Below are 12285 nucleotides of genomic sequence, written 5' to 3' on the forward strand. Positions count from 1 at the left end.
GAATGTCACTGAAGACTGACGCGCCACCAAAACACAGGATGTTATTCCAAAACATCACCTCCATCATACGTTTGTTTGGAGATGAGTCACAGCCTTACCATAATAAAAGCAGAAGGCTAATGTGGATTTATGTCATTGAAACTTGGAATTCCAAGCTAACTCAGCTCTTATTTTTCCTCAAAAGAACAAGTTGGATATTTGTGCATAAAAATGAAGAGGTATACTGAAATTTTTAACATTATGCTGACGTACATGCAACCCTTTACCAAGTTGTTGTCTAAAATACCATATCATGAAGATTGTTGGAAAGGATTTTATCATTACAATGGGTGACATTGCAATTTTATTTTAGGGGTTATCCCCAACAGTTGCATATTTGCTCTAACTAAAAAGATAAACTACTGCTTTGCTTACACTAATATACTTTTAACATCTGGTTCCCAATTTTAAGTATGGAATACATATCTGAACAAGAAAAGAATGTATGAGGAAACAAAACAATATTTTAACTAGCTTATTGGCAGCCAGTGATAATTTATAATAAAGGGATATTTCATTCACTTCTCTGTATTCAAAGACGAAGAGAAACAAATGTGGGAAATATGCACTTTCAATTATGTATAATATTCATTCAAGGTTGTGTCTGCTTCTCACAGCACTGTGGGAACGACGGCAAAAGTTACCGCAGACCTCACAAAAGAGGTAATCTTTGTTTCCCAGACAGAACTTCTGTGATGTCCTCCTACTGCATCATGGGAAGCAAACTTACACTCCAGTAAGAACAAGGTTTCTTCTCAGATGTAATGATGGCAGAAACACACTGGCTACTCGCACAGGTTTTGATCAAAGGGAAGGGATTTGGGAATACTCTTACTATGGGATTTCAGACCCCTGTAGTTTCATATCAAAATTGAGTGGCTCCATTTTCTATGACAGTGTGTTGACTTCCAGTACCTACCATGTGCCAAGATCTGTGTCAGAGATTTTTTTGGACAGTAACCTATTCCTCATAGATAGTCTCCAGCTATCATTATGCTCATGTTATGGATGAAGAAACTCAGTAATTTATCCAGTTCTAGTTCCCAATGGGATCCACAATAACACTTTGAAACGGATCAAGGTTATATGATTTGCTGTCAGGCACTGCTGCAGAAGCTACGCACCAACACTGTGCAGCTATTATTGAAGGAGAAGGGAACCATAAAAAAGTGTGGAGAAGGGGGAAGCTTTAGAAGGAGAAGCAGCAAAATCAGGCCCTGAAGCTTATGGAAAAGAATAAAAGTGTGCAACTGGGAATCCGCTGACCTGAAGAAAAGCAAAAGTCATGGTGACAGTAGACACAAGGACCTTTAAGTCATGGAGTCAACTCCAAAGGAAGCAAGGGAAATCCTGAGTCCCCCTCGTTCGCTAGGTATAGTTGGTTCTCCCCACAGAGGCTAACTGGTATAGTATCAAATTAGAATTTCAGTGACTAGAATGTTACTTAGTTTATTCCCGTTGATTACAGATAAACTGGCACAGCATTTATGTAGACTTCCAATGGCCAGAATCGCAAATAACAGACCTAAAAAGAAAAATGTTTTCCATAAACTACCTTCTTTAAATCGAACTTGCTTCAATTTCACTTTTTGGTGGGAGCAGTCTATCAGCTCCAGGTTAATGTTTCTTAATAAGAACCCGGACCTGTATTCTATATTGCTTAAAAGAATGCAGACACAGTTGAAAACCAGAAAAACAGGTGGTGAGAGCTAATAGTACCATTTCACTCAGACAATGGAAGATCCGGACCAGTATTCTTGTGAAGGTAGAAGGTGACCCCACCTTGGCATTGTGGTGAGCTCACACATATTTCCTGACAAAATCAGGATTTCTGCAGAACGCAGTTTTAAAATTGATCCAGCCTTTAAATCAGTGCTGTGCTAAGATGCCAACATTTCACATCTTAGAACATGTGGAAGATGGTTTTAATTTGAAAATGTTCAGAACCAGAAACTATTGCTGTTATAAGATGAAATGGAAATATGAAATGTATAAATGGATATCACTTAACATTCACGAAACAATGAATAAATTAAGTTAGATTAACAGTGTGATATTGGGTGGTAGGTGTACAAAGATGTCCTAAACCACACGAGTTCAACATGCAATTCAGGTACACAGAAAAGTAGAGAACTAGTGTCCTGTAATCATTACTATAATTAGAGCAGGGTTAAAACACTTCAGTGGCACAGAGGAGGGTGTCAGTTTTAAACCAGGCTTTGATGAGTAGCTAGGATTTCACCAGAAAGAGCATGATGTTGGGAAGAGGGATATGACTGAACCAGATGTTGCAGCAGAGGAACTAACACAAGTTTTAATAATGACCTTCAAATTTAATTATGTTTCTCACCATCACAGCAATTGGAAGCCATTCTTATGGATAATATGAGCGATTCAATGAATAAAATATACATAAACTGAAAAATCATATGTCTCTCAATAGAGCTATTTATTTTGCTACTGAAATCAAGGAGTTATTAGTAGCAATCAAAAGATTCAAAATGCTTTATACAATAGACACTGGCAAAAATTAGAAAAAATGGCAATGTCAAATGTTAAGGAGATTTTAAAAAAGGTAAAAAATATCACACATTGCTGGTGGGACTGAAGACTGGTATAGTAATTCTGGTGAACAACTGAGCACTATAAACCAAAATAATTACATTATACACTGTGGGGGTTCAGAATAAGTCACCCCAAGACATGCCTCTCTGGTATGCAGATTGTTTTGAGCTAAAGGCAACTTTAGCTGAAAGCTCAAGAGAAACTTCTGTCTCTCCCTTAACTAACCTAGAACTTGAATTAGGGGCCCTGCCTGTAATAAGAGATTCTCAGAGATAACCTCTTTTGACCTATTTATAGGGCTGGGCAAACTTCTACTTACTAAGCATCTGTTCTTCTTACCATCCTGCAGGGAACCTTTGAAGCCCCCAAGGTGCGTGACCTCATCCCTAGCTCCGATGTTTTATATATCTCATCACCCTTCCTACCTCTGAACTTCTCATGAATGTGGGGTCTCTGATGCTCTCATGTATGTAGGGTTTCCATACATATATATATATATATGTACTAAATTTGGTTAATTTCTCTTATTAGTCTGTCTCATGTCTATTTGATTTTTTTGATTAGCAAGAACTTTGAGGGTAGTAGAACGTTTGGCCCTCGCCCACAACACCGTGACCCAGTGATTCTTCTGCTGGGCATTATGCCTTCAAGAAATTCTCTTCCTAAGCTTATGGGGTGACATCCATGGGTATGCTGGGGGTGTCAAAAAATGTATACAAGTGGATACTTTGGTCAGTGTTGCTCAATCAGTAGTTCGCTGTAGTCAGAAGTGTCTGGACACTGATGGTAACCACTTTGAGCACCTCTTGTAACTGCAGAAATCAAACGTGACTTGTATTCACCTTTTGTTATCAGTATATATTGAGTATTACAATTTTTCCCTTTTTTTAACATGTGTATACATTTTTTTGGCACCCTCTGTATATTAAAGACTTTTGGTGGTTTAAGAACTGGAGGCCACTGAGTGATCAACTGGAAAATGGATAGGTAAAATGGAGCAGTGCCCACCATGGACTATTCCGGTGATTAAAAGCAAACTATTAGGTATTGCACCCGTAATGACATGACTAGATTGAAAAACTTATACTTAGTGATAAAATAAGAAATGGAATGAGATTGATAAAATTCATGGGCACAAAGCAAAAAACACATACAATGTAAGAATCCATGCAAACAAAAATGCAGGAGAAAATGGCTGCTCATGGGGGCAAGGAAAATAGAAGTGGGGATAAAAGATACAGAGGAAAAGATCAAGGAAAGGAGGACAGAGGAAAGGAACAAAAGGAGGGAAAGAGAGAGGGAGGGAGGGTGGGAGGGAGGGAGATGCCTTTTTTCTTTAGATGACAAAGGACCCTTGACAATACTAGTTATGTAAATAATCACACACTTTTAAAGAAGCTCACTGAGAAAGTGGATGCAGAATTGTCAGTTTCCTGCATGTTCAAAATTACCTACAGTATGCATGAGCATTAGAAAAGGAACATAGGGATCTACAGAGTTTTGGTGAAAAGCTATCGGAACTAGTGAAAGGAAGTGTAGACTAAACGTTTCACATCTGAGCTCTACTCACTGGCTTTAACTCTGGGCAGCTGCCTACCTTCCTTGGACATCAGATCCTTCAGCCTAAGACTGAAGCATCTCTGACTAGCTCCATCAGGTAATGATTGTGTGTACGGGAACAGCATCCCAGAACATGTGCTTGTAAACCTCAGTCTGCTTTGGCTTTAAAAGGTCCCAATCCCCAAATTGAGACTATCTAAAAAGAAGAGAGCCACATTAAAAGCAAACAAATCTCTTAATCTTTTAATGTTTGCCTATGGCTTTAGTTCTATATTTCAAGACAGTATTTATTTTCTACTCTCCTTTCAGACAGCAGATAGAAAATTGCACTTGATCTTAGCCAAAAGGCCGAGAAGCGATCAGCAGATAGAAAATTGAAATCTCCACGTGATGAAGACATTTTTTAGGCAGTAAAAATCTGTTGTTTTTATTTTTTCTGGACACCCATGAATGTATTACTATAAAATGATTTGGAGACAAAAATTATGCGACAAAACAAAGCTTTCTTTGCATTTAAAAGGCAAGCCTGATGTTTTGTTAAAGGTCTTGCTTTACTATACTGACTCATATTATTCGTAGTAAATGATTCTTTGGTTATAGCAACCTCCCTTTCCCCCAGGCTGGGGAAAGCGTTTTTATTTGCTGCCATCTAAAACCACAGCCATACACCCACTCAGAAGGGAGCATAGCATTTACAACAAATGTCACAACTCTTATGAAACAATAGGCAGATGAGTCATGTGAGACTGGGGAAAAACAAGTGACATTTCAGATGATTTTAGAGTACCAAAACTTATGATTAGAATCCTTTTTTAAAAATTGTTTGTATCTGCTGGAAAAATTATTTGAAAAAATAGCACAGCAGAGCCAGCCACTAATGTTCAACTAGAAATAAACCAGCTGCTTGGCTACTGTTAAAATAGCTATCAAATAAATCTACCGCATCTAAAATAATGGTGTTGATATTCATGGAAACATATTTGAACCCACAAGCCCACAGTATTAACACCAGATTAACTGGATAGGTAAAGACATCTCTGACTGGAGTTGGAAATAGAAACTCCTGAGGTTTCAGCTCCCCAACCAAGTTTACAAAGGAGTTAAAGCAAGTAGCTCCAACAATCTGAGTTCAGGACTAAGCATAGATGTAAGAAATAGAAGAAATGGAACAGAAGTGGTCAGAACCCCTGGAGACTCACTCTCATGTGAGATGAACTGTCTTGCAGACAAACATGCTAATGAGTTTTCCCTATTAGGAGTCAATATTGTTAACAACAAAAATGAATTTGCTTTGAGCTTTCAATTTACCACCTGCCTTACAAACACTGATTCCTCACAACAAAGCTGTCGGGGGAGGGGGTAAGTATTACTACCTTTCACTAAATAAGGAATCTGAGGTTTAGGCCAAGTTTAATGACTTAACCAATGACAACAAAGTAGTTGGTTTTGTATCCAAGTTCCTGGGCAGCCTTCTGAATGCAAGACCCATACAGTAGAATTCGCTGTGCTGTTACCTTATCCTGAATTTATGAGTGACTTCTCCTGTTACTTATGTCTTAATCTGTATCTAAATTATGCAGGGCATGTGAATTATAAATACAATATTTTCTTTTTGCCTGCACCTCTAAATCAGCCTGAAATCCAGCTTTACTTTCCTATTTCCCATTTGGAGGGGAGTAGAATCTCATTCATTTACGTGGACTCTGGAAGAATTAGGTGACATGCTTTTTTACTTCCAAGTCACAGAATTCAAATGTCCACTGTTATACTATTTTAAAATGAAAACTTACCTGTGCTAGTGAAGTAAAGATAGTAAAATAAGCCTATTTTGTAAAAGGTGAAGGATGCGACCAACTTGGTTTTCGAAAGTGTAGTCAAGGATGTAGTAGTAACCCCCAAAATATTGTTTGATATGAAATCACATGCAATTATTAATCTTTAGAAGATGTCTGCAAAAATCATACTAAATGCAAAATGACTGTTAATCAAGAATTGAAAATAGTTTTTTTCCTCTTTTCTCTAGTTTAAGTGGAAGCATTGAGTGTTACAAAGCTAGGATGTTAATTTGCTGTCAGTTTCAGTCTGACTTCTGCTGTCTCCTTACCTCTCCAGTATGAATTACACTAGAGACCTCTGTAAATTCAGTACAGCAGAAAACCACATGTTAGCCATCAGGGTTGAATTTTTTGTTCTGGGCCACAGAGAGGCTACCCATCAGTGCATAAAGGTCTGCCCACCTGGCCTTTTGGATCATAGTTCAGGCACACAATTAATTCATTATGAGCTAAGTCACTGCTTGCTTTTGAACTAGTATTTCCAGCTTCAGAGGTGAATGTCCTGTCACTGACCTGAAGAAATACCTCTACTCTTTCAAACTCCATTAAATCACATTTCCTTCTGTTTTCTTTTTTTTTAATGATTGGGTGAAAGAAAAGGTTTGTAGTGACAGAATATGCTCAACCATTAACTAAAAAGCTAGGGCATCTAAACAGATATTTGTGATAGTAAAGCTCTTAGGAATATAAAACAGATTGAAACAATATAAGCCAATTCCTTTACTTTACATTCTCCACTGTACAAGTTGGGTCTTTAAAGTCACAATCTACGACACTGAATTTAATTTAACAGGTCATAAAATGCTTAAAGTAAAGAGAGAATCTCTCCTTTTCCATTTATTTCCAATTTCACAAAGGTTGTACTAAGTACTGTATGCATATATATGTATTTATAATGAACGAATATATATACCTTCTTTTTTAGTAACAAACCATGTCACCACCCTTTTCCTCCCTCCTGAGAGATAACCACCATGCTAAATTTCGTATTCACTCCCTTGCCTTTTAAAAATGTACTTTCACTACATATGTTTTCCCGATCAAAATACTGTGCTGCTGTTTCTGAACGTATAAAATATTATCATGCCATAAAGTGGTCTTCTGCACCTTTTTGCACCAACAATGAATTTCTAAGAATTATACATGCTGTTGAATGTAGTTTAGTGTGTTATTTTCATTTTCCAAGTATATAAAATTCATCCAGGGTCAATTTATAACCCAGATCCTTTAGTGTTTCTGCTATTACTGAGAATCGCATTCTTCAAACTGAGAAGAAATGGAAATCTAAAGTTGTTCTTTTCCTAGAAATTGACTAAAAAGTTGCAGAAAATGACCGATGTGGAGATGTAATGGCACTAACAGAAATACAATACCTATAACCAATAATCCAAGAATCCCGCTTACGTCTACGGCCACAAATAAATGTGGAAGTATTTATTCCATCAGGTATCATGTTTTAGAAAGGATAATGAAAAAGACAAAGAGGGACGAAATATGGTAAGAAACAGGAAGTACATGAAGAACCTGGAGATAATGTAGAGGCCTGAATTGTTACTCTTCTAATAGCTGAAAGATGGTTTTAAGCAAGAGAGCATGTGTCTATCTATTTTGCTCATTTTTGTTGGAAAATTGAGGGAAAACATTTAAATCTAGAATGAAGGTGTATCCCACTACATGGGATTTATATTTTCTTTTTCCAGAACCGTAGGGGAACTTCAAATCTGGGGAACTTTAAACCAAATTATCAGTTTGAGGTTATGTAAGTTTGGGCTACAACCCATGGAAAGAATAGCTTCTGGTTATAACTTGTCAGGGAGAGATTCTGCCCTGCTTTGGTCCTCACCAAGACATCTCTGGGGGTGGGGGCGATTCACCAATGTAGCATAGATATGGGCCTTTGGGATTCCAGTTTAACGTGTGGAGGGTTCCATATTAGCTTATCCTTCTTGGTCAGTACTGGGTTTTGGTTTCTGTCTCCTGAGTTTTATGAGGCCTTGAGAGCCAAAACTCAAAGTTCAAGTAAACAAATGTTCTCAGAGCAAAAGTGACTTACTGGCTTATCAGGGATCTGGGTTTCTGTCATCTATTTTATTTTGGCCTGATTATTTTATAATTTATAAGTAATTGATTATAAATGTGCCATGTATGTATGATAGGGAGGAAGGGAAGGAGGGATGGAAGGAGAGAGAGAAAAAGCGAGAGAGAGAGAGAGACAGAGAGAGAGAGAGAGAGAGAGAGAGAGAGAGAGAGAGAGAGAGAGGGAATACAGAGACATAGACTGTAGTATAAGGTACAGAAAACATTTCTGTCAGTCAAACTCATCCAAACTTTGTAAATAAAATCAAGTTTAGTCAATTCCACCATTATAAATCTATAAGAAAATTAACCAAGAACAGGTGGCTTTAAACTTCAATTCAGTTGTTTTAGGGTACTAATGGAGGAGGATCTGATTTTTTAAAAGAATCAAAACATTAAGCGTCTTACCTCAGCATGAGGAGTAGGTGGCAAAACCGAAGTCTCATTTTCAGTAACATTTCCCGTTGGCCCATTGTTTGGTGAACTTGGACCAGACCCGGGAGAACTGCTGCTGACTGAGGATTCTGAAAAACATTGTGAAGTACAAATATATTCATTAAAAACATACAAAGGTGAACGTTAGTTAACACTCTAAGTAACATACAGAATTGGATACCTTTTTTACTCCCTAACTGAATAAATGACAAGCACCATTTCACTAAATAAAAAGTTAAACTGAAAATTTTGGAAACATTTCACCTTTGTGGTCTCATCCTTTTTATCTTTCCCTTCTCCAAATCATTCAATATTGTGACTTCAACTATCATTTTTAGGTAGAATAGTCTCATGAAAGTTATATTTCTGTCCTACACTTCTCATAAATTCCAGCCTGAATCCCTTTGGATGCTGGATATTTTTAATCTCTCTTTATGTATGCATCAGTTTCAATCTATTCCAATATTAAATGTGCCCTGTTTGTCTTGGTTTATCACTACCCTTAGAGTCATTCTCACTTCCTTTTTTATCCCAAATCTAATCAGTTACTAACTAGGTCATTTCATTTTTTTTTTTCTTTACATTATCTCTCATCTACTTCTAAGATGGACAGTTTAAAAGTTTATTTGGGATCTAAAAAAATTGAATCGGAGAGATACAGACTCACGGGAATACCTGAACTGTGCTCCAGGGAAGACAAAAATAGCTGGATCTTATAAAGACAAAAACCACGAACAAAATAACCAGGAACAAAAGAAACAGGAACAAAAGATACTTTTCCCTTTGGCAACTAACAGGGTGTGGATGACTGGTTCAAAAAGATCTGGTTAGGTCCAGGTGATGAAACTCTGAGGTACGAGGGAGAGGAACAAGTCCCCGGATATATTTCTAGGGCAACACGTAAGTCCAAAAGTCCAAACCTCACCTGGGTACAGATGTGTGTAAGTATGACTTCCCTATTGTCCTCCAGACTCCACTTTAGGGCCCCCTAATATTAGCCCTCCATTTTACAATAGTTTGGTTCCATTCCTCTGCTTCAAAATGGAGCCTAACATGCTTTCTTACTATGGCCCTTTCTGTGCTCCACACTCAAATTTAAATCACCTACTCTCCATAAGTGCCACTTTCCCATTTTATGCTTTTTTATCCACTTTTTCCTCTACCTATTTCATTGCAAGTCCAGTCCAACTTCTAAGCTCAAAGCCTGGCTCATGTATCATCTGTCTCCCAGTGAATGGGAATTCCCAATTTCCAGGCAATATTTGCTTGCGCTCCCTTGGAACACTTATAACTTCCAACTTTCTATTATAAATATTTCTCTACTCAGGAGTAACATGCCAATGGGAAGAACATGAGATTGGTGACAGAATTTTGATCCTGCCACCTACTTGCTGCAGGATTTCATCAAGTCATTGGTATCATAAAATTCTTAAAAACATCTTGCTCACTACCTTTCTGTTTATAGATCTTGCATACGTTTTGATTAATCTGCTTTTTACCTTTGCCTCTTTCTTCATTACTTTTCTCTTAACAAAGGAAGTGCACATTTAAAAAAAACAAAAAAAATTCTCCTAAGAGCTTCTTTCCCCTGCCTGGCTTCTAATGCTTGTCGTTCTTGTATGACTAAGTACTGATTTCCCATCAATGTCTTATTTCCATATCCTATCATAAAACACACACAAAACAAACAAACAGACAAACATCGTTTTAAACATTCTGTTTTGTTCATTTAAAGTTATATTATTTATATTAATTTATGTGATATTCCGACAGAAATATTCCCTTATGTAGAAATCACTGTATGAGCACTAGAATTCCGTAACTACCGTAACAGAAATCTTCCGTATCACACTGGAAAGCATCTGAAAGGGGAGGTAGCAACTTATTTTCTGGAAACTCTGAACAAAATCTCAGAAAAGAAATGATACTTCAACTGGGGTTTGAATAAGAGTAGTTGTTAAATTTGGGGGCAGTGGAGAAGGGAGAGTGGAAGAGCAGGCACAGCAGCTAAAGGGACAGGCCAAGGCTTAGAATTTTCAAATAACATGGCTTTGGTGGGGAGAACAGCAGAAAACTTTTGAATTTGAAAACGAGAAAGATGGCAGGCGAGTGGTTTCCATGTCAACTATTAGGAGGAGAGAGGTGGCGTGGATTTGAGAAAAAGCAAACTTGAAAAAAGCAGACATTTAACCTGTGAAAATGGGGAAGAGAGATATAGAGGTGAGAGAAAAGCAATAGCAATTGAACTGCTAACATGCAATGATGGTGTCTGACTAGACTGCAAAAATAATCAGTATTAAGATCCAGAGCTCATCCAAATTACATGAAATCTGGCAAAGAAACGACAAGGAATGCAGGTGAGGAAAGCTGTGTGTCCAGTAGTTTGGATCCTCTAAAGACGTTTAGAATAAGTGCAATGAACCAGTTAAAAATATCTACCAACGCCTCACAAGTCCCAGCTCATTGACCAGAAATGTGTGTCTAATAAATGTGCAAGCCTTTCTTTGAATATGCATTATTTCCTCAGATGAAAAGGGGAGTCATTATCTCACAAAATTAGGAAGAGAAAAACATGATATTTCAAAAGCAACGAAACTTGAGTAAAACTCTAGCAAATTATAACCTTTAAAAATAAGAATCATTACTAAGATATGTATTGAGCTAAATTTCACTGCAATTTAATAAGAAAGAAAGAGTGTGGAGAAAATGTTCACGAAAAGACATTAATAGGAAAATAAAAGAGAACATTGGGATAAATATGACCTTAGATAATAAGATCCTCAAGCAAAAACAAAGCACTGCATATGGTTTTCTATTTTCTGTTATGAGAGAGCCTACTATCTCCAATTAAAAAAAATCAACTATATCTATTTATGTTAGACACTTGGTATGTTCATTATTCTTTACATTTATTAAAACAGATTCACTCCTCAACTCTCCACACCCACCAGGAACCTCTATTATGAAAAATTACTTAAAATTTTTACTTAAATACAACCGTATTTCTTGGGGGAAAAAGTCTATAACTCTGAATTTAGAATTTATTTGACCTAAATTAGTGATATTTAGTACTGGAAAATAAATACAAACTCTAAGAAAATAATTTGTGTTTATTTATTTAATATTTCTTATCCTTCAAGGAAAAATACTAATTTTCCCACTAATACTTTTTTTCAGATAAACACACTAATCTGTCAGAGTTGCATAGGATAGTAAACGATTTTTGTTCCTAAATAACCTGTCAAACTAATAAGTTGCATGACTATTCTATACTTCTCTACCTCTGCCTCCACAGTTGTCCCCATATTGTCTCCCTCAACCAGATACTATCATGTCAAATGAGATAGAGAAAACAAATAATGTTTTAAAATCTGCTAAGGATAAGATCTCATCTTGCAGAAATTATGTATCAAATGACTACACTGGCATAAGCACAACTTTCTTTGAGAATGGTGAAAAATGGTTGTAGATTACCATTTCTTTATCGATGCAATCCAGCTACATGCATTCTTCTAAGTAGGTACTCAATAAACAGTAGTCGGTATTGTTTTGACTAGCTTTTTTAGTTCTTGTATCCCTAGGTCTTCTCTAATTTCACATCAGGTACAACTGGGAGTAGGGGGCTTTGTAAGACATCAGGTTGAATTTCCTAACCTGTTCACCCCACTACTAACCTGGCAGCTAAAAAAAATAAGAACTCTTCCATTTGAGACTAGTGAAAATGACAGATTCTTTCCCTTCATAAAAGGCAATATATCCCCCTCCTGCCATAAGT

At 36.9% G+C, this 12285-nt stretch overlaps 1 protein-coding gene across 32 annotated transcripts in view; it reads right to left on the bottom strand.

The window, feature by feature from the left end:
* The window catches only part of HDAC9 (histone deacetylase 9), an 857167-nt gene that overhangs the window by 341409 nt on the left and 503473 nt on the right, over nucleotides 1-12285 (bottom strand). For all 32 annotated transcript variants that reach the window (XR_013995394.1, XM_081080282.1, XM_081080306.1 and 29 more), the window contains one exon: nucleotides 8484-8599. Coding sequence is in view for 31 of the 32 variants with exons in the window: in XM_081080282.1 (XP_080936408.1) it covers nucleotides 8484-8599 (116 nt within the window). In the remaining variant the exon portion in view is untranslated. The remainder of the gene's footprint in view (nucleotides 1-8483; nucleotides 8600-12285) is intronic.

This window comes from Rhinolophus hipposideros (genome assembly GCF_964194185.1).
Source record: "Rhinolophus hipposideros genome assembly, chromosome: 18".
Classification (NCBI taxonomy): Eukaryota; Metazoa; Chordata; class Mammalia; order Chiroptera; family Rhinolophidae; genus Rhinolophus; species Rhinolophus hipposideros.